This window comes from Vanessa cardui, chromosome 6 (genome assembly GCF_905220365.1).
Source record: "Vanessa cardui chromosome 6, ilVanCard2.1, whole genome shotgun sequence".
NCBI classification, from domain to species: Eukaryota; Metazoa; Arthropoda; class Insecta; order Lepidoptera; family Nymphalidae; genus Vanessa; species Vanessa cardui.
In genome coordinates, this window is record NC_061128.1 from 3,764,397 (window position 1) to 3,788,398 (window position 24,002).

A 24,002-nucleotide genomic window follows, 5' to 3' on the forward strand; every position below is an offset into this window, starting at 1 on the left:
ACTCATGTAGAGCGATTGCTAGACCGTGACGAGTCTAAATTAACTAATGTATAAACAATAGGCCTTCAGTATCTACTACTATTAGATGATTTCAAAAATGGCTACGCCTTAAATTGTTGTCATTAAACGACGTTTATTTCAGTATAGCTGAAAAGGGGCCGACAATAAAATGAGAAAATTGACGGTAGTATCTCATCGGTTGTTGGTTTAGTCGGATATTTAAATTTTAACCGTTATTCTGCTACTAATTGTACATTGGACGAATATGTTATCTCCCTTGTTTTGTAATATTGATTCCCTCGTCCTTCAAGTCGAAACGTAGCAAAATTAAGTGACGCTATATTGCTCAATGGAATAAAGTCATAAAAAATAGTATGTTTTTTAATGATTTGACCAAGATATCATAACGAATTTCCATTGGAGACTAGCCAACTGCGCAGAAGATATTATACTGCAGTCTAAACAAAAGTGTGAGTGTATAGAGAACGTCTCTCATAATCCGATTTAAGGGCAATTTTACGCAGAAGAGAGCTCCGAAGTTGTTCTTGTCTTTCACTGCTTTGATGTCAAGTTTAACCATAAAACTAAAGCATAATATATGAGCTCTGTTTGTGTTCTATATCACACTGACTATACGCAAATACGTCATCATTTTTTATAATAGCTGTTGTGGTGCTTCCAATAAATGTACCATAATTATTAAAACGACATCAAATTATTCAAAGATTCCCCCAGAGTCATCGAGTGTTGTCAAAATTAGTTTAATTTCCCTTGACACGAGTTTTAACATTTTTTAGGTTAATAAGGACACACACGAGGTAACGACACGTCGATTGATCGTTATTATGTAGTTACGTAGTTAAAGCCACCAATTTATCAATACAATGGATAAAATAGGTTGTTAGATTGTTAAGAATAGCATAAAGCTATAAAGTCTTAAACTATTTAGCAATCCATATATAATCAATGGCTCATAGCTTTTAATCATTGTGTATCAGTCTCCTACCTCATTGCGGGCCATAAAGGGATAGTTTGCAGCATAATGTTCATAACTATTTGTTCAAGTATTTGGTTTTCTAAAAGAACCACGGCAGTTTAAATCTTTAAGAAATTACTTATTGGAGAGGGTTTTGTGTTAGGATTCAGGACAACAATAGCTCGAGATTTCAAGATTGAGCCTGAGAATTTTGCGTTTATAGGTGGAACGTTAACAATTTTAATAAAAAATCTTTTATATTTTAGTTGCTTCATACCTCATTAAAATGTTACGGTTGTATAATAAAACATTAATATCATGTGTTCTGTACAGCCTGCTTCAACTACGGGGACGCGCCTAATTCCAGCAGAGGTGACAAAAAGGACAACAGCTTGAACATAATGGACGCCGGATGTAAGTACAATTTAAAATATAATTTACAAATACTTTTGAATTATTATGTCACAAAATTTAATTTAATTTATAAAACATTGCTTAGGAGACATACATTGCATAGAGCCCTTCGAAAGGCAGCTAGAAACTCAATAATTATTCTTATAAATTAGCTTTAATAAAATTAAATTGCTTAATTGAAAATAATTGCCTACGATTTTTCATTCAGATTGTTCGGTTTTATATTTAATCATTTTATGTGGCTTTACTAACGTACCCTCTGAAACTACTTTGTAATAATTTAATCATTCAAGTACTTACTGTTTTATAGAACTTTACATATTAATATTAATGTTTCTAAAGAAATATTGAGTAGTTCCAGAGAATGTTCATATTTTAACAACATGTTCTTATACGTAATTATGATTATTTCACATGAATCATAAAGAAACGTCTGCTTGTAAGATTTAAATAACAAACTCAATCAAATATCAATATGGATCGTAGGTACAAATCTCAGCATCGTATTTTCGTGTTAATAAAAATGTATGTATGTATAACACAACACGTGCTTGGTGAAGTAGAAAGGTAGAAACCCATTTCGAGGATGTGTCTTTTCCGTTTCAAGTGCGGAATGAAATTGAGTCATATTTCCGCAATTTATATTATTCTCTATTGATATTATAAATGTGAAAGAATCTCTGTCTGTCTGTCACGACCAATCCGATGAACCGAATTTTATGAAATTTTGGTATGAAGCAAACATGAACTCCAAGACATCGGCTACTTTATTCCCTAATACATGACAACCAACACCCTGAAACGCGACCGAAGCTGCGGGCGACTGGTAGTTGTTGAAATGTTTCTCTTTACGGTGGGAAAAGCTCCCTTCAGCGTGAAAACAATTACGAGCCGTTACCTTACTTTATAATTAAAGGCCACGTGTTAACATCAAAATCAATACCGTAAATGTTCGTCCGACCTTAATATTTGAACGGAAAGTTTAAACAGTTTGCCGATACATAAATTAAAAGTTCTGTTACTATTATCTTTAATTACGGAGTCAGAAAGTTGATGCGGGTTTTTAAATTTTTATGCGCAAGAACAACAGGCGAACACGGTATACGACAGTGTAAGAAAAATAATTATCCAACTTCTAGATTCATTTGTAACAGAAGGCTGGGATATAATTAGCCGATACAAACAGTTTCCTCGCCATATTTTGCTATCGAGTGCGATATTAACATTTTGTTTTGTTTCTATCTCCACTTATTCTTTTAAACGATTTGATAAGGTTTTCATTAATAGAAAGAGCATTAAACGTGATAGGTGTATATTTATCATTTGCAAAAACTTTGCACGAAATGGCTAGACTATATTACGAACAATTCCGAGGCTAACCCTGGCTTAACTCCTGGTGATACATCAAAATATCAAAGTAGAAGTAGTGAGTAATTGTAGGTAGCAAAAGGCCTACGAGAAAGTCTCTTAGCAAATAACTATGGGTCGAAATTAAAAAGATTATAGTCGATAAGTCGTTTTTCTAAATTTCTCGAATGAGATGCGATGTTGGTTCTTATGAATAGTAAGCGCTGCATTATTTAATGTTATATAGTAAGGTGAATTTTAATATGTAAAAAACTTTCATAAACTATTTATGTATAGAAATTAATCTGTGCTATATATATACAAATATGAACTAAAACTAGTTACTGTATAAATCTGTGCTTATTATATTTTTATTATTGATATAATCTTGTCATTACAATAAAACTTTCAACATTTTTTAAAAGTATTATTTATATAATATATTTAGTACTTACCTTCGTGATCCACTGTAATAAAAATATGCAATTAGCCGCCGCCATTAACCATAGACACGTATATTTTTCGTTATATGATGGGTAGAGTCCTAATAATGTGTGTGTGTGTGTATTACATCCTGATGTTAACACCGAAAGCAAGGTCCAGGTTATTGATATGAAAATATTATGTACGCCTAAATAGCGTACTGATTGTCGCCCTCGACGTGTTTTAGCATTTGGTCAAATAGTAGTTTATGTCCTTCTTTGTCAAATTCAGTTTGAAAGTGTAATAGGCAGATAATAAGACATCCAAACGGATATTATTCTCGCATTTATATTATTAGTATAGATTGATATGCCATCGATTATTTTGTATGGTAGGTCCACACGACACAGACCTGGCACAAAAGTAAGTAAGTTACTAGTCTTGAGTAAAATAGTCTATCGACCAAATGTCTGTATGGACTTTTCATTACCTCCGACTTGTAATTTTTTGGATGTAGAGTTTTTCAGTCAATTTTCTTAGCAGTATCGTTACAAATCTCGTTATTATTTTTTAATAATAATTTAATCAATTAATGCTTATTCACTAATCAATTATTTGGCTCCAAATATTACGCAGGCATATATACTTACAACTCTCATGAAAAAATCCAAACTTTTTCATGCAAAGCTCAGACTTTTTCAATACATCAACTTTTAGCTGCGCTGCTAAGCTGCTAAGTTGTCTGTGTCAAATGGACCGTCCACAAAAAATAGTATAAAGTATTTATACATCAATTAGTACATTTTATCGACTGTGCTTTTGAGCTTATGCAATTAATTACTTAATATATTCATAACAAGAACTGAAAAAATGAATCATTAAAGAAATGTTATGATATGAATCAAATGGTAAGAGAAACATAAAATTAACAAGTACAGCGAAGAAACAATATTAAATTTGATTAATTGTTAACCGTTTGCTAGTGTTGACGGTAACATAATCGCTCGCATGCCGATAATAATATTCGAGTTGTTAGCCCGCACGCGACTACAGCGCAATCCTTATACATTCTAGAAAATAAAATATCCTAGACGAAGTGTTTAAACAAGCTTCCCTAGCTAAGCTCTTAACTGCCATCATTATACCGATATACTCTACTCTTACTCTATAATTGCTGTAACTTCTAGATAGGTAGTGTATGCATAATACTTTTTTTTAATGCTACATTTTTATGATTTTTTTAATTAAATATATATTCTTACTAATATTTTAAATTCGAAAGTAACTCTGTCTGTCTGACGCCCTTTTACAAATCCATACATAGAATTTGATGAGATTTTGTATGAAGCAAGCTTGAACTTCAAGGAGGTAGAATACTACGGTTTTATGACGCGACGCGAATATATCGTCGTATTTTTAAGTGCTGGGAATTATACCATTAAAAACGCATATTTTTATCAATAAAAATAGCTTATGTATAGTTAAACTAAACACAGGGCCGAGCAAAGCTCGTGAAATATGGCATTTAATTAAATTAATCTATAATAATATTGCATACTCGCTGGTATGGCTGTCTTGGTGAGTAGGGCTTGTTTAAGCCCGTCTCGGTACCAACTACTCATAATTTATCCTTCTGCGAAACAGAAATACTTTGCATTGTTTGAAGGTCGCAGAAGGCAAAGTAATTGGCACAAGGGATATAATAAAATAATTTCCAATGTTGGGTACGCATTGATAATGTAAAGAATGATTAAAATTTGGGAGTTATGACCACATACCGTCTCAGGTGGCTCATATGTCATCCGCCTACCTACAAAAATAAACACATAAAGATCAATTCTGATGACCAAATCCATAATGTTATAATTAATTAAGTTTAGTCAACCGATGATATAATATTTTTTTTATTATTATAATGTCCCTTGTCATGCTATTTTTCGTAATTAGGTTAGCGTTCTTAGTTTATTTGTTCGCTTGTCCTTGACAGTTTTACTAAAGAAACAAACTTGGCCTTCGTTTATAATTAAATTTGAATATACGGTCCCTTAAAATATTACAAAGAAAATGCAATCGATAACACAGAAGTGGTTCCTGAAACTGCCGCGATGTCTTAGTCAACACAAAACAACTTTCAACTTATCATTATTACGTTATTATAAAAGTTTTAATTAAAATTTTAGAAGTATTTGATATTATAATGTGTCATTTTGATAAAGGTTCAGAATGTTACGTCCAGTTAATAAATTACAATAATTTCAAATAATTCGCCTCATATGCGCTTTATTTAGTATAACAAATATAATAAGTTATAAAAAATAATATAGACTATTTATTTGATTCTTTATATGAGACAATTATTAGTTTTATCCTTATTTAATTAGACTAATTTTATTCTTTAAAACATACGACGGCGCTCCACGGGTCAGTGACTCCGCTACGAAACTATGAATGTTTTGTGTTAGTCGTCCGTAGCACCTTCTACGATGAAGACGTGCCATCATACAAAGATATAACATTAAGTTTTTTTTGTGACTCGCATTTAAATGAATGCCTTAGAAATGTATCGGGGAAAATCGAAAATGAAATCCAACAGTAAGTTTTGTCATTTATTTATACAAAATTGACATCATATAAAATTTGAATAGTTTTATGTTACCAAGTTCAAAGAAAGTTACTGATTTCTTAAATAGCCAACAGATGTTACAAACTATATCGACAGCCTTAATTATTACATAAATAATATAGTGTTTATATCGATTGTCCTTTGAGAATATGTAATGTGGATAGTTCAAGGTATTTAGCACCAATCTTTACCATCGTTTCGTTTAGAAATGTGTAGAGCTTTGTGCTGTAGGCAACGAAGGCATTAGTTACTGCTTGAATTAAACCTCGATAGAAATTAGACTGTGTTAATTTAGGTTTTATATCATATTTGCGATCTTTTGATTTATGTACTTTTCAATAAAAAATATGATTTTATTTATATAAAAAATAAATAAATAAATATTAAATGCGATTGCTTATTAATTTATAGCCTTAATAAAGCTGTTTGAAGTTTTGTGTTCTAAATATTGCAATCAAGGAAATACTTTGTATTAAATTGCACAACGATCGGAACTATATCGATACAATAGGTATGTCTTGTTTATTGATTTTCTAACAGCCAATTTAAAGGTTTATGACGTTTAAATTTTGAACGCATTTTTGCCATATGGGTAATTTGCAGATCTAAATAAAACAAATTTATTATTTTTCTATAAATTAAAATATCTGGAAAATATAATATAGAACCAGAACCTATGTCTTAGATACATCATAAAATGTTTACTGAAACCTGAAATTAATCAAACTCGCTTGTTTACAAGCCCTCTTGAAATTGATTGAAAAAATCTTTCACTGGTAATAATAACTATAAAAAACAAACTCGTAAATACATAAAGCCAAACATATGCATTGAGTAAAAAAGGACTATTTTAATGTTACAAACAAACACTCCAATTTTATTATATGTTTAGATTTATAAATTAAAATTAAAACAATCATGTAAGAACTGTTCATAAAAGTAATGTATTGTAGTCATATATGGGTATGAATATGAGAGTATGTTTGCATATAGGCACGTGTATAATTTCTTATGTGTACGCGATACATATTTTTAAATTATTATGCTTACGCAGCGTTTAAGCGCACCACATTTTTTGTGTAGATTCGTTTACCTGGGAAAAAACGTTTAAAAATTTTATTTTATTTAGTGCTACAAGGTTTTAATTATGTGATAGTTAAATAAAACTACAGTTGCTTTTATTTTTCTTTAAGGTTTATTAATAGTTAGTATAAAAAGTAACAGCTTAGATACTATAAATCTCTTCAACAAAGCTTTTTGTGTACCTGGTTATAGTTTTGACAGCGTTCTCTTCAAGGTGTGGATTAACAATATTATTGACTACATTGGATTAATTGTTACCTATAGGAAACATCTAACAACATAGAAAAAATAAACAAATAAATATTACGAAATATATATTAAAGTTCCATATCTACTTAATTTGTAGCTTTATCCTGAATTGGTAAAAAATAAATAAATTCTACCCCTTGGTAATAATAATACCGTTACTTACGTATATATATACATTGTCATAGTTATATATTTTATTTCCGATATTGTACTGTGTTGATTTTGTTTCGAATATATATGTTTAGAAACTTATTTAATTTTACGCATAAACTATTTCGCACTTCTGACTTTGTAATTTACATTTTTGTCCTACATTCATACATTAAGAAATAATTTAAATTCCTACTAGGAACAGATAAAACAGACACAACGATTAAAAAAATATTAATATATATAATATTAATTATTAACATATTTAACTTAACAGTAGCAATGCACCGTCCGCAATCTGCTTCCTCCCGTCAAGAGGAGGAACTGATTCAAAAGAGCACGCGTGCTCTCTCCAACACGACCGACCCGTTGGAGAAGTTACGGCTCCTGTGTCTCTCTCGTGGCGCCTCAGGAATCGTCGGACTTGGAAGGTTTGTCAAATTACCTGAAGATACAATTAGAATAAAAAAGAGCTGAGATGGTTAGAACGCGTGCATCTTAACCGATGATTGCGGGTTCAAACCCAGGCAAGCACCACTATATATATGTGCTTAACTGTGTTTATAATTCATCTCGTGCTCGGCGGTGAAGGAAAACATCGTGAGGATTAGACACATGCAGGTTTGCATGTGTCTGATTTCATCGAAATTCTGCCACATGTGCATTCCACCAACCCGCATTGGAACAGCGTGGTGGAATACTTTCCAAACCCTCTCCTTAATGGAAGAGGAGGCCTTATCTCAGCAGTGGGAAATTTACAGGTTGTTACTACACTTAGAATTATTGAATTAGTTTCGATATTAGTATACATCGAATAAGTTAGCTTACCAGTAATTATGTACTTGTCGGTCTTGTTGGTCGTATGGCCACCGATATCGGATTTGGGATCGATCCCAGATTAGGCTATTTATTTTGTTAGATTTGACAGTAGAAAATTTTTCAGTAGCAGCATTGAGTCTGGCACAAGTAACGTACAAGTAGATAATACGAGTGCACTTTCTAATCCATCACTCTCATATACCGATGCAAAATGTAAAGGAAAATCCGATTTTTTTTATAATGTTTTGTTGTGGGATTCGTCCCTGAGACCTCAGGATCTGCATCCTTCAAAGCTAAGCAATAATCCATCGAGGTAGTTAACATAATTACTTAATTGCTATGTGTGTTTGTAATTATCACATATGCTAGCAAAGATCGTTATTTTAACTCGCTGAACGTATAACGTAAAGCAAACAGACTTATCATTAACACTCTTTGGATATTAATTAGGTCAAGAAGTAACTTGACACCCTTCAGTGTTCTAGTCTAAGAATAGTGCCTTTGATATTACGACTACTGCCACTGGAAGTGCTTGAGAATGTTATGAAATAATGATTTGTTTTTAGGTGGCCACTGTTATAAAAAAAGTTAAATTTTCATATCATCTAAAATTTCAATGAAAAGAATTACTGATAATAGCTATTCTTAAATTTGTAATCTGCAATTATATTGGTGCGTATAATAAAAATAAATTCTTATATCACCTAAAATTTCAATGAAAAGAATTACTGATGACAGCTATCCTTAAATTTGTAATCACGTAATGTCTGCAATTATATTGGTGCATATAATGAAAAACCAAATCGAAAAATCAGCATACAGAGCTATATGATAAAGCTAGATTTTTCGAACGATATTCCCTCATTCTTTGCCGCTTTATTAACCCCATCATTTCTGTTTGACTCTCTGAAGAAAATGGGTGGTGTTATATATCTGTTTAATTGTTTCTTAGCCTGTGCCCGTAATATTTAGATCCAAGATATCACGCGTCTACAATCATTATACGGAATCCTATAAAATATAAGACTGCAATACAAAACTATGAGTGAATATTGTCTAAGGAGTAGAAACTCTAATAAATATATTTGTATCTAAATTAGATATTTGTTGTTTTGACTTCACTTTGTTATAGTCAAGTTGACAGTCGCAAATTGTATGTGATTTGTTTTAATTTCAGAGTTTTCCGTCGGATGGATGATGATGGAAGCAAGCAGCTTAATAAAGAGGAATTCCTCAACGGTATCAAAGAGACGGGATTGGAAATAAGCAAAGACGTATGATACAACCTTTTTCTTTTAGACCCTACAAAAACCTATGTGAGATATTAAGTTTCGTTGTTTTTTCAGGAAGCCGAGCAGTTGTTTAATAAATTCGACACCGATAAGAGTGGCTCGATCAGTCTCGACGAGTTTCTCGTCCAGATACGGGTAAGATGTTAAATGTAATTTCGTACGGCTGTTATTGCAAACCGCAGTATGTATGTATATAGAACGTAGTCAGTGGCGTAGCTAGGTGACTAAGGGCCCCGGTGCATAGAAAAAGAATTGGGCCCTCACCCCCTCTTTAACTAATAATTACCTTTTAAAATTATAGATACCAAATAAGAAATCTTGTGCGCAGGGTTATGATTTTCTAGCTTCAGAAGCTTAAGGTTTAGTTTAGAGGGCCCCCTGAACTCCAGGGCCCTGGTGCACTGCACCACCTGGCCCTACGATAGCTACGCCACTGAACGTAGTATGAATGTATCCACTTAAAAGAAATAGAAATATTATTTCCTTGTCTTTTATAAATGTAATTTTCTCTAATGTTTCAAATTGAGTAATATTTTTGTATAAAATTATTTATTTTTACTTCCAGTGAAGATACCACAGATATCTCAAAATATGCGCCATAAATTTCAATTTCAAATGTTTTTTCCACACTTTGAGAGATACCTTTAAATTTAGCTTGGAACGGTTTATAGAATTGTATCATTTTCTAAATTAATTACAATTTCTTGTGTGCGATATCACCAAACCCTCAAGAACACGTGAATCTTTAACAAAGACTATCGGTTCAGGTCCGGACAAGCACTGCTCTCATATGCTTCATTATGTTTTATAATTATTCATAGATGTGTAACGTTCCACGTCATAGCAGAATAATCTATTAATTCTTCTCCTCGAGGAAGTAAAGACTTCCAGCTTAGCCTATATATAAATGTACAGATGGTTGCTTACTCATTCTTTCAATATATTAATAATAATTTTCAGCCACCGATGTCAGAATCGCGTCGCGCTATCGTCGAGCAAGCGTTTAAGAAACTCGACAAAACAGGTGACGGCGTCATCACGATCGATGATGTTCGCGGAGTTTATTCAGTCACTGCACACCCAAGGTGAGAGATTTTGGTGAAAATCAATGATTAATTAATATTAATTATCTGTTCGTGTATCTTTCGAATAGGTTTGTGTAGTGTTGGTCTTAATTACAAAATGATAGCAGCGAAGTATAGTCTGGAAGATCTGTTATATTTCAACGATATTCGTAAAATCAAACTGAAACTGAAGTCTTTACGACATTTCATTCCCTTTTAGACTTGGGTTACCTAAAGTTTTTCCTCTGCCTACAAATATTTGGTAGCTTATGAGAGTAACGAAATCTAGGTAAGGGTTGTTAAAAATATTTCGTAATCATTTTTCTTGTTGGGAATCGATTGTTTATTGTTTAGATATGTGAATATGTGTATATTCTATGTGTAGAGGTAGGTTATATGGCTGTGTGGGTGTGGGTGGATGGGGTCTAACCTAATGAGTTTATATTCGAATGGAAAGACATGTGGTACGTTATTGATTTTGACAATCGTTCAATGTTTTGCTCGCACATATGCTGATAGGATTAATTGTACATGATATGGCAATACCAGTAGCATTTCCAAGGTCACCCAAGGTCATCATTAATGAATATGAAGACTGTAGAGGTCATTAGAATACAATAACATTAAACAGTGGTATTCTACTAGAAGAAAACACGATAAAATGTAATGACTCATTATGGTTTCAATATGTGTTCGAATTGTACTTTTTTATAGTATATTAATTATATGTGTCATGACTTGGATGTCAATTTACGTTTAAAGCATCAATATTCGGATTTGATTCCAAGGTCGTGTCATTTTGTGCACGACAGCGTGCACATTTGGTAGGTGTCATCAACGTATTACATACATTTACTACTGCCAAATGAATTACTTGGTAATTGGTATTAAGGTTTTGATAGGGTAACTAACCCAGTGGTAATGTAACTAGAGACAATAGGGCAAAAAAATTCACTTCCCAACGTTGACTGCACTAATGATGTAAGGAATAAATATTTCTTCCAGCGTCATTATCTATCATTGTTAATGACAACTTATCAACAGCAGAGCGGTTCTGTGAGAATAGATATCGTACCTGATTCGGGATATGTTGACAGCTTTTTAGTTATTATTAAATTTGATTTAATATTAAGATACTATTTTGATACGTACCTATAATCTAAATGGAATGAAGGATTCCATTTTAACCCAAATTTGTGGATATAAGTCCAGGCAAATGCTGTAAATAAATCTTAAATTTCATATATGACATTTGACTTTCATTTGAATATATTTTTATAACATTCTCTAATATAAAGATCGACAATGACCGGTTAATAAAATGCTGTACATTGTAGGTGATGTATGAATTATGGACAAATTTATTTAAACATTCTTCTTTACTTTATTAAAATCTCTTCAGAGTTGATACACGACCCAAAAAGGAGACAAGTATTACCTAGTCTAATGATTTTATTATTGAATTTTTATAGATACATGAGTGGTGAGGAGTCCGCCGATATGATTCTGCACAAGTTTCTCGCAAACTTCGAAACTGAAGGCTCCGTTGATGGAAAGGTAAGGACTTACCGTTTACTTGAATATGTTGTTATTCGATAGATTTCATATAATTAATAAAAAAGTAAAATATAGGTACATATTTATAAAATTAGAAAATAAAGAAATAAGTATATCTGTTTTGATCAATTTTTCTACCATTTTTTCTGCTTAATATGCTAATTTATTTTTAAAACAGTAGAATAGTCCAAGGAGTACTGAAATCTATTCCACCTTAATTTTTTACGAGATTGTTTTTGTCTCCTTGTCTTGACCTCACAATCGATTCTAAAATTGTTTACACATTTACAAGGTGTTTTATTTAAAACGAAAAATTCTAGTTTTTTATATTATAATACACGGATAAAGAAAATCTTACGATAGAGTGATTATTTTTAAATAACTTAATTTTTATTGCCGGAAAAATATATATAAAAAAATCAGTAAAATATGGAATATTCCTAAGCAATCGTTAATAACATACTTATGCCAGATTAATAAAAATTCGATGAATTTTTCTGGAGTATAAGGTTTTATTGACTGAATCTTACTTGTTTCGTTTCAGATAAACCTAGAAGAGTTTATGAACTACTACAGCGGCATAAGTGTCTCCATCGACAATGACTGCTATTTCGACCTGATGATGCGTCAAGCTTACAAGCTGTAATGCTACGTATATATCTGTCTCGCTCTCGCACATTCGCACACTTGAGAGCGAAAGAGACGTGTAGACTTATATGTCAATTGCACTACTTTCTTGTTCTCTAATGTCGTTGTAATAAATATTATTATTAATACTTTGTTTGTTAAATTATTGTGTGGTACTATTACGTCTAATAAATACTTATTTTAACTTGTGTTTTTTTTTTTTTTTATCTTAAAATATTTGGCCAATTGAGATAGCTCTAGTGTAATAAGAAGAAATTTTTGGATTGTGCTCTATCATCCTCTCGTGGTCATAGCTAGCGACCATGTCTTGTAGTTGTATATAAAATATTACTAGCAAGAATTTCTATTGTCCATATGAAGCGGAAGGTTATACATATTTTTTCATTATTCGTCTTTTATATTTTTTATCACTCCGTTATACATTATTTGCCCGTTGCTGTAGCGACATACCTTTTTTCTTTCTGTTACTGCGGTTGCCATCGGGAACAGACTTAGGCTTTGGCTTGGCTTGGCTTAGCTTGGCTTTGGCTTGGCTTTGTATATAACGTGGCGTTACACATATTTAGTCATTTCAAGAGTGTTTGTTGGAACAACAATAACTACAAACTGAATTTACGAAATGTTTCTGTCTCCTTTGACTAAAAACTCTTATGACATAATTAATAAATCTGAATACTCATTAAATGAATACTTTTTGGATAAACATAACATTCGACGTAACATAACATTCGACGTAAGACTGAACAAGAACAATAATAATTGTGAATCGGATTTATTTCAAAGACTCACGATATTTTTACCGATGCATAAATTCAATATTTAAGGATATTTTTTCATCTAAAAAAGAGGAAAAAAATTGGTGGCTTTCTATAAATGTCTTTGCCATTTCTTTTAAAATAAAACTGACACATTCTTCATAGTCAAAAAATTCTTAACGTCATTTTTTTACCTTTATTAGAATTATTATTTATTGAAAATCAACAGTGCCTAACATTTGTTATAAATACGTATAATCGATGAGCAATTAATGAAGTTAATTACTGAATATTTCAATAAACCAGTTTATGCATATAAAATACTAAAAATCCTTCAAAATGTGTCGAACACTACACGCGTTGCTTCAGACCGTAATATGCGGTGTACAAATGTTAGTACGAGTGTTTATGACAGTAATTCTTATGATAGAAAACCTGATTCGAATGATCCTTCAAACGATGTACAATTTTATATCATTTCTACTACAAATGCTATCACTAATCCCGATATGTATAGTATTTCTACTGACGGCAAGGCTGAAATGTTTCATGTGTGGTGGCGGCGGCCCCTGTCCCGTCAACAGAGGAGGGGCTTGTGACTGCATCATGTCAGCTTTAGCCATCATCATATTGTTCTTTATATTCCGCGCTACCGGCGTCCTAGACAAGATCTTCTACAGTCTCGGTTACACTAAGGCTAAAATTCCGGTATACGAATTCGTCCCAACGCCTGGCGATATAACAGAATGTTCCAGAAACGACACGGATTACACAGATGATATTTCAACCACTTTCACCACTGACTTTGATCAATCAGTTGACAGGTTCTTTTCAATGGATACAAGTTCTACTTACACCACAGACGAAACAAGTATCAAACTAGAAGATTATTCAGAAGCATTTGTCAAACCAGCAGAAACTTCTAAAATGGACGTCAGACCAGTAGAAACTTCTGAAATAGACGTCAGACCAGAAGAAACCTCTGTAACAGCAACCTTAAAAAGAAATAAACGGTTATTACGGGACATCGTTCGAAATACTAAGATATGGTCAAACTTTTTGTCCTACTGATACATATATGAATGATTATGCTTTGCGATATCTAAATTATTATAATAAACATTTTAGTTCTTTTTTCTGGCTGTTGACTAATTTTACAAGATCAGTATGAGGTTTCAAAAGATTATTCGGCAGTATAAGTGATATTGGTTATAATATTAATGAGTTAAATACACACAGTAACGAATGGTTATCCTTTAAACCTTTACCGATTTTAAAACATTAGTCTTTTTGTGAAATGAGATGATGTACCTTGGAGTGCGACAACAATCAAAACCAAAGCATAAATTATTTAAGATTTTTTAAATTAACATGGTTAGTTTTATGATTACAATTATTAATTACGGGCTTTTTACCATGTTTTTTTTTATTTTTATAAAAATAAAATAAAAATTGGTGTCTTTCTATATATGCCTTTGCCATTTGTTTTAAAATAAAACTGATCCGTTCTTCATAGTTTGAAATTCTTACCGTCATTGAATTACTATTGGTCGAGGTTGGGTATTGTTTACTACACGTGCGGGATCTCATTAGATTTTTATACTAATATCGCTTAGTTTCACTAATATTTGTATTATCCTGTGTTGTTTTGTGTGTATTACCTATTGTGAGGTAAGTTTTTCTTTAATTAGTTAGTAATTGGTGATGGAATCTGAGAAGCCCCCGGATGGGGGCGGAGGTGACTCCATATGTCATGATGTAGAGATGGTTACTGAGGCTATTATTAAAGAAGACCGTGGAAGAGAGTATTATAAACAAATAAGCTGCTTCCTCTCCTCCTAGCGCTTCCATCCAGCACACGTTTACACTCACCGAGTTTAGTGGCACTAAACTCATGTATAACGACTCCGATCAAGGCCCCTTAATTGTCCACGTTTCTCGAGTGGAACCCGAGCCATCAGCTGGCTATAACATTATTAACCTGTTTAAATTTGCCCAAACTATTTACAAAAGCAAGGTCTCTGGTGTCCTCAAGGGAGGAATTAAATCAGCAGGACGCAACCGTGTTGTTGTTGAATTCCAGAATGCTTCCTCTGCCAATAATTTTATTGGGAGTCCACTGTTTCAAGAGCTGAAATATAATATCATTATCCCAGCTTTCCACATTACCCGAATGGGTATTGTGAAGCAAATCCCCGTCGACTGGTCTATGGAGGAGTTCTTGAATTGTATTGAATGCTACTACCCCGGTTGCCGGGCTATAAAAGCAAGAAGGCTAAATCGCAAATCTATTGCTGATGGTAAAACTGAGTGGTTATTAACTCAAACAGTTGTTGTGATATATTTAGGTCAAACTCTGCCTGAGAGAATCTTTTGCTGTTACACTTCCCTTCCAGTAACCCTGTATTCCTTTCCTACTATCCAGTGCAATAATTGCTGCCGCTTTGGACACACCCAAGATAAATGCAGGTCCAAACCAAGGTGCTTTATGTGTGCTCAAGCTCATCCTGGACGTTCCTGTCAGATACCCCGTAGTGAGGCTACATGTCTGTCCTGCTCCGGTTCACATATGGCTACTGACCCCAACTGCCCGGAACATATGAGACGAAACAAATAAAAATTGTAATGTCAGAGGAAAACATCCCATACCTTGAAGCCTCTCTTCGTTTTCGTCCTACCCGCCGCTCTTTTACTGACTCCACACGCTCTTCTCCCAACTCTTTGTAAACTCCCACCCGCCCTACTATGAGCCCTCTCACTCCAATTTCGTCCAAACAGACAACTTTGTCTCTCAAGCAACGACCTCGTCCTCCCCTAAGTAAGGGATTCGACAAAGAAGCTCACTCTGCCCTTGTTACTCCCCCAAAATCTTCCCAAACTAATGGCTGTGCTCTGTCAACTTCAGATAATCATTCTAGACAAAATCCTGAATTATCTGGCATCATCCAACTTTTGCTTTCTTTAATTGATATTATTACCCAGCATAATATCAGTTTATCGTACACTGTCACTGAAAAACTTAATCAGTTCACTTCTAGTTCTTTTAATAATAATGGCCACAATTCTTCAATGGAATTGCAAGAGCATTAGACATCAAAAACATGAAATGATCTCTCTAATTACCTCCTTCCATCGTCATATTTTGGCCATCTGGATATTCATGTCTCCGCGATGATCATGTTAGTGGATGGGATAGAAGTGCCATTCTTCTTAAGCATTCCCTTATCTATTCCTTGATTCCTCTTCCTCCCCACTCTCCCTCTTTTAATATTCTAGCCGTCAGGACTATAAATACAACCGTCGTGTCAATTTATATTCCTAATCCTAATTCTGCCATTATTTTCGAATTAAACTCTATCCTTTTAACTCTTCCTACTTCTTTAGTTGTTTTAGGTGACTTCAACTGCCATCATACTATGTGGGGTTCCCTTCAGTGTGAGTACCCTTCTGCTCGTTCTCATTGATTTGTTTGATAATAATAACCTTTGTTTATTACTGATGGCTCGCCTACTAGAAGACTTTTACATCACAGAATCCCAGTTGTGTTAACTTGTCCTTAACGTCCCCTAATCTGGCCTCTCATTGTAACTGGAAGGTATTATCCTGCTCATATGGGAGTGACCATCTCCCCATTCTTATTTCCTTATCCCATAATGTTCCTGTCTCGCCTATGCCATTTCCTCCTCTTTTAAAATATTGTACCTCGAAGGCTAAGTGGGCAGAATTTCAGCAATCTGTTACAAGACAGACAGATCTGTTTCCAGTAATAACCGTTGAGAACTTTTTACAAACTTATAATGATTTTATTTCTGCTTTATTAACTTCGGCCAATCAATTCATCCCAATTAAAAAGTCTCCTAAAAATTTTATTTCTTCCCCCCCTTGGTGGGATTATGAATGCACGGACATCATTCGCAAGCGGGATGAGATTGAGGAGGTCTTTATGGAATTTCCGTCTTTCTAAAACTATTTAAATTTTCAAAGTACAAATGCCAAATCAAAAAGAGAATTATCCCTGAAGAAACGTAACGGCTGGTTTCGTTCCTGTGAGAGTCTTTCTCCTCGAACCCCTTTTTCACTTGTTTGGAAAAAAATAAAAAACTTCCGAGGTTCCTTCATTGATAGTAATCCTGTTTATAACAATCGAAACTGGCTCCACCTTTTGTTCCTCCTGAAAATTGCTTTCCTTCATCTTCCCCTTCTCATCCTTCCTATGATCGAAGGGATGATCCTTTTACATTTGATGAGCTTTGCTCTGTTTTAGACAATCTTCTCAAGAATCCATTCCAATCTATTTTATATCTTCGCGACTCCTCCCCTGGTATTGATGGTATTCCTTATTCCTTTTTAAAGAAATGTTCTGACAGTTCAAGATTAGTTTTACTCAGTATTCTTAACAAAATTTATGAAACAGTGTTGGTCCCTGAATCATGAAAACATCAAATCATTATTCCTATTCTTAAATCCCATAAAGATCCTAAAGACCCCTCCTCCTATCGTCCTATTGCCTTATCGTCAGTTCTGGCCAAAATTATGGAACATTTAATATAAAATAGATTGGAAGGGATTCTTGAAAGTAAGAATATCTTGCCTAAATCGCAGTTTGGGCTTAGAAAAGGTGTGGGCACGATGGACAGTCTGAGCGTGTTCTCTTCGGAAATCCGCTTGGCTCTCTCAAGGGAACACCATCTTATTGTTGTCTTTATTGACGTCACTTCAGCTTATGATAATGTTCTCCTCCAGCTACTCAGGCACAAAATGCTCCAGCTGAGTGTTCCCGCGAGGATCATTAATATCATATGCAATCTTTTCATGCAACGATATATCTCTGTTCGAGTCCAAGGTACTATGCATCCTCCAAGAATAGTATGGAAGGGGTTACCACAGGGCTCGGTTTTAAGTCCCATTCTCTATAATTTGTATATCTCTGATCTCGACTCTTCTTGTTCATCTGATTGTAAAATATTACAGTACGCAGGACGATATAGCCCTTAATTATGCCTCAAAGTTTATCGATGATTGCTCTGTTCGCTTTAATGCTGCCATAGAAAATCTTTATATCTGGCTAACGGATCACGGATTATCTCTGTCTGGTCCTAAAAGCTCTGAAGTGGTGTTTTTCAGAAGAAGATTGATACTGGATATTGATATTGTTCTGGAAAATGAGACCATTCCAGTAAAAAATAAAGTCAAATTTTTGGGGGTATACTTTGACTCTCGTATGAATGGCACGGTCCACCTTAATTACATCAAGGAAAAATGTGAGCTTGGTGTAAATGATTTGAGGTCTCTATCTGGTGTGTGGTGGGGTACTCACCCCTACACCCAAAAACTCCTTTATAACGCCATTGTTCGGAGTCATTTTGATTACGGGTCATTCTTGCTTGAACCGTGTAATAAAGCTGCTTTAGCCGATTGGGACAAAATTCAAGCCAAGTGTCTCCGCATCATTTGTGGTGCCATGAAGTCTTCGCCCACCAAAGCTTTTCAAAATTCTTGCCACCCATTACTTACTTCTCTTCATCACCTTTCAAACTATATTCCATCTTCTTCTTACTGGGCTCATAAAGAAGCTTCTTGTCTTTTTAAAAAATATGAAAAAATTATTGCAGCATCTCCTCTTTTTCAATTTCCTGGCAATCCTTTGTTTGCTGTCCCTTTTGACGCACTTGCTTTTAGGCCCATTGTAATTACATGTTTTGGTATTAACAAAGAAGATCCTGGAGCCAACGTTCGGTTTAAAGAACTCTTAAACGAACAGTTTCACGGGTGGCTGTTACAGACGCCTCCAAACTATTTACAGATGCCCCTGTGGGTTCCGCTGTATGGGTTCCTGACATGAAGCTGACTCTTAGTTGTAAATGCTCACCCAGGATATCTGTTTTTTCTGGAGAAACAATAGCTATTTACGAAGCTGATATCCCTGATAGAATCCCACAACCTTAATAAAACCATAATTTTTTCAGATAGTCGCAGTTGTTTAGAGGATATTTTAAAATTTCCCTTACTTTCTAGAAATGTTCACCCTATTAACCTCAAAACTCGGGAACTTCTTTTTAAGTGTCACTCTGCTGGAATTGAGGTAGCCCTTGCATGGATTCCTGGCCACTCCGGGATTTCTGGCAATGAACAGGCTGATATATGTGCTAAATAGTCTATTCGCAATGGTACGGAGACTTATGCTAACTTCTTTGCCCAAGATTTACGTTCTCTCGCTAAAATTGATTTGAATAAACGCTGGAGTGATGTATGGAACTGTTCCCGTCATGTAAAAGGTAAATTCTATGGCAGTTTACTTGGTGGTAGGACTTTATGCAAGCCCGTCTGGGTAGGTACCACCCACTCATCAGTTATTCTACCGCCCAAATAACAGTACTCAGTATTGTTGTGTTCCGGTTTGAAGGGTGAGTGAGCCAGTGTAACTACAGGCACAAGGGGCATAGCATCTTAGTTCCCAAGGTTGGTGGCACATTGACGATGTAAGGTAATATGTCTTACAGTGTCATTGTCTAAGGGTGATGGTGACCACTTTCCATCGGGTGGCCCATATGCTCGTCCGCCAACCTATACCATAAAAAAAAAGTTTGCAACCTCATATTCCATTAAATCCCTGGTTTTTTAAGTTTCGTCACTGCTCTAAATTTTCTACTACTACAATAATTCTGTTGCGTCTTGGCCATAACTGCAGCCCCCATTTTTTATCAAAGATCAGGGTTCGGGATTACTCTTTATGTGAATGTGGCCTTGATGAGGGTACCGTTGAACATATTTTCTTTGATTGCAAGATATTTCCTGTTTTATTGTATGATCTTCTTTCTCCTACTTTTCAATATGTCCTGCATTTTGTCATCTTCATAAATTTCTATTACAACTATTTTATTTAAGTATATTGAAAGATATAACATCAAACTCTGAGTAAGTTTAAGTGTATATTATTTATATAATAAGTATGTTTACGTAGGTAGTTTTATTATTTTGTATCTAAGTGGGTGTTGGTATATTATATTGTGATGTCATATTTGTATTAGATCGTGATCATTGGGCAGAACGAAAAAGAGCTATATTAAGCAACCACGTGTATTTTTCAACCCTGACACTGGCAGAATTGTCAACCTATTGACAGAGGCCATAAATATAAAAAATTGAATTGAATTGAATTACTATTTATTGGAAATCAGAAAAGTGCCTAACATTTGTTATAAATGCGTATAATCGATGAGCAATTAATGAAGTTAATTATTGAATATTTCAATAAACCAGTCTATACATATAGTGTACTAAAAATAATTCAAAATGTGTCGAACACTACACGCGTTGCTTCAGACCGTAATATGCGGTGTACAAATGTTAGTACGAGTGTTTATGACAGTAATTCTTATGATAGAAAACCTGATTCGAATGATCCTTCAAACGATGTACAATTTTATATCATTTCTACTACAAATGCTATCACTAATCCCGATATGTATAGTATTTCTACTGACGGCAAGGCTGAAATGTTTCATGTGTGGTGGCGGCGGCCCCTGTCCCGTCAACAGAGGAGGGGCTTGTGACTGCATCATGTCAGCTTTAGCCATCATCATATTGTTCTTTATATTCCGCGCTACCGGCGTCCTAGACAAGATCTTCTACAGTCTCGGTTACACTAAGGCTAAAATTCCGGTATACGAATTCGTCCCAACGCCTGGCGATATTACAGAATGTTCCAGAAACGACACGGATTACACAGATGATATTTCAACCACTTTCACCACTGACTTTGATCAATCAGTTGACAGGTTCTTTTCAATGGATACAAGTTCAACTTACACCACAGACGAAACAAGTATCAAACTAGAAGAAAATTCAGAAGCATTTGTCAAACCAGTAGAAACTTCTGAAATAGACGTCAGACCCGTAGAAACTTCTGAAATAGACGTCAGACCAGAAGAAACCTCTGTAACAGGAACCTCATTTAGAAATAAACGGCTATTACAGGACATCGTTCGAAATACTAAGATATGGTCAAACTTTTTGTCCTACTGATATATGATTGATTATGCTATGCGTTCTCTAAATTATTATAATAAACATTTTAGTTCTTTTTTCTGGTTGTTGACTAATTTTACAAGATCATTACAAGGTTTAAAAAGATTATTCGGCAGTATATGTGATATTGGTTATATGTATACGTTACATATAGACAGTGACGGATGGGAATCCTTTAAACCAGAGGTCGGCAACCCGCGGCCCGTGGACCGCATGCGGCCCGTGAATGTTTTGTAAAAAAGTTAACAAATATCTGGGGGCACGACAGTGCCCCAGCCAAGTCCCGAAGTTAATTTTAAATTATATTTAATTAAATAAATTAAATTGTATCATTGTATAGCAATAAATATTGTATGCGCGCTCGGGCTCAGGAGACAGCAATGGCTGAATATAATCGACTCCAAAGTATATATCGCCCAGACTTGTCTAACTTAGAAGTAACGAAGTCTTAGAAAAGAAACAAAAGAGATAGAGATAGAGAATGGGTTCTAAGCAAATCAGTAGCTGAAGTCCAAGAAATTATGAGGTCACCCAAAAAAAAAAGAAAGAAATACTCTTACAAAAAATAAATGAGATCCCACCAAAAGCATCAAATGTAAAAAAATGCCAAGTCTCTCGATGCAGCCTTTCCATCTTAAAAACTTTTGAGATCTCATAGAAGCCAAGTCCTATTCGCATTATTATGTAGTTATAAATCAACATTTAGTAATTGTATCAATAGTTTTCTTTATATTATAATTATAGTGACTTGGCAATGCGCACAAGAGGAAACAAATAAAACGGCATATTTGGAGGAGTTGAAAGTTACGCACACTCCCCCCCATGCGTGATCATTAATAACAAACTCTTATGTCCTTTTTTATTTAGAAATATTTTGAATTTTGAGAACGAACGTTTTTCTGACCTGTTTGTAATTTATCCGTAAAAAATATACGGAAGCCTGTTTTCACATTAGGAAAAGCTGATTCCATTTTTATCATGCACTAAATTATTAAAATAAAATTATTTTAGTCTGTCTTTGAATAGCAAAACATTGCCTCCGACTACAAGCCTGTAAAGTATAATAGTAACAAATGTTTTACTTTGCAGTTTATTCCTATTAAGCAGTCGGGTTTTTTGTTTAAATAATAATAATAAGTTTATTCACAACTTTTTAGTTAGTGTCAACTTAAAATGCGCGAATTTTCGAATTAGTCCTAAAAACTTTTTTGTGAGGGATTTGATGACGTAAGAGTGATACGCGATGGACGATTGTTTTACTGGTTTAATTTTTTTTATCTTATGATCATATACATTTTCACAAATAAAAATAACAAAAATTAATTTATTACGTACGATTGTAGCATTCCCATATAATTTTGAATATTTTCTGGGTGGATTCTGGATGGATACTTTCTAGATGTTATCGAAAACGGCAATTCAAACATAGACGCTACAATAATTGATGAGTACCAACTATAGCAACTACTTAGGTAAATATGGACATAATTTGTATGAATTTGTGTAATGAGAATTATATGTAATGTTTTCTTGATTTGACACTACGGTATTGATCAAGGAGTTTATGGCCGAAAAATGTATCAAATGTAAAATCCGGTCATTTAATAGTTTTAATTAGAGCTTCTCAGTAATATTTATTTTCTTTCCACTACATGTGCAAACCGTGTGAGACCGGTGAGCGCTAGCATGCATGTGCAAATAACTTCATATCGATAAAAAAGTATAAATGCACAGAGTAAATAAAAACCACAACATAAAATGTGTTTGACATAAAATGTCAAATTAATGTTATTCTACTTATAATGAAAAATCAAAATCACAAAAATATTAAAACGTAACAAAACAATTATAAAAATAATGAATATATTAGAAAATTTCAAAGAAAAGCAAAAACAAAAATGAGTTTATGTTATACATTATACGTACCAGTGATATGCACCCTTCAAACAATTTCGAGAGTGATCATCATGATACTACTTGCGGTCGAAGATCTGATACGTTTACTTGTCCAGACAGTGCATAACTATATTTCTACAATTTTTCAATGTATCGCTTTATTGCCAATGTGGTTTGCTTTCTATTGTATAAAACAATGCTACCAAAATAATAATTGTAGTACCGGCTGTTACCCGCAAATGTGCTATAAGACTTCCAGCTGTTCATTTATATTTATAGCTATTATTATTTTGTTTGTCATTCTTTTGTACATATTTTGGATTGAAGATTTGTTACATAGTCTAGGATTCAGTGCTTGCAACATTTATAGTAATTTAAAGAAGACGCTTCATTTATTACATAAAGCAATAAGAAATATTACGTATAATCCAAATGACAACGAAAGTGAAGTGATACTTAGAAGTAATGGAATTTTTAATATCATAAATGAAACGACCAAATACAACAATGGTGAACAGATAATACCAGAGGTTGATTACTATTTTTACATCGATAAGAAAGCGTTTAATAAAAATATGAAAAGTAAAACATATGAAGATGACCATACTAACTCTTCAGATTCCCAGATATACAATGGAATTATAGGAAAACTTAAATATAAAATTAATAATATATCAT

At 33.8% G+C, this 24,002-nt stretch overlaps 3 protein-coding genes across 7 annotated transcripts in view; all 3 read left to right on the plus strand.

Annotated features, from left to right (window-relative positions):
- Positions 1–12,829, plus strand: part of LOC124530298 (calcyphosin-like protein) — a 54,141-nt gene extending 41,312 nt beyond the window's left edge. For 3 of the 5 annotated variants that reach the window (XM_047104401.1, XM_047104403.1, XM_047104404.1), the window contains exons 2-8: positions 1,310–1,390; positions 7,543–7,696; positions 9,262–9,358; positions 9,431–9,511; positions 10,337–10,461; positions 11,913–11,997; positions 12,542–12,829. In XM_047104401.1, coding sequence (XP_046960357.1) covers positions 1,310–1,390; positions 7,543–7,696; positions 9,262–9,358; positions 9,431–9,511; positions 10,337–10,461; positions 11,913–11,997; positions 12,542–12,643 — 725 coding nt within the window. In that variant the 3' untranslated portion in view covers positions 12,644–12,829. Of the gene's footprint in view, positions 1–447; positions 471–1,309; positions 1,391–5,621; positions 5,753–7,542; positions 7,697–9,261; positions 9,359–9,430; positions 9,512–10,336; positions 10,462–11,912; positions 11,998–12,541 lie in introns of those variants that run through there. The other 2 variants (XM_047104405.1, XM_047104402.1) reach the window with 2 other exon arrangements.
- A 782-nt stretch (positions 12,830–13,611) lies between these two features.
- LOC124530431 lies at positions 13,612–14,471 on the plus strand. The gene has a single exon (XM_047104597.1). The coding sequence runs from the start codon at positions 13,740–13,742 to the stop codon at positions 14,469–14,471; it is 732 nt and encodes a 243-aa protein (XP_046960553.1). The 5' UTR covers positions 13,612–13,739.
- Positions 14,472–20,467: 5,996 nt separating this feature from the next.
- On the plus strand, positions 20,468–21,503 carry LOC124530683. The gene has a single exon (XM_047104937.1). The coding sequence runs from the start codon at positions 20,694–20,696 to the stop codon at positions 21,423–21,425; it is 732 nt and encodes a 243-aa protein (XP_046960893.1). The 5' UTR covers positions 20,468–20,693; the 3' UTR covers positions 21,426–21,503.
- The last annotated feature ends 2,499 nt before the right edge of the window (positions 21,504–24,002 follow it).

Excerpts from the sequence above, each read along its gene's own strand:
- LOC124530431 (XM_047104597.1), top strand. The coding sequence starts at position 13,740 with ATGTGTCGAACACTACACGCGTTGCTTCAGACCGTAATATGCGGTGTA.
- LOC124530683 (XM_047104937.1), top strand. The coding sequence starts at position 20,694 with ATGTGTCGAACACTACACGCGTTGCTTCAGACCGTAATATGCGGTGTA.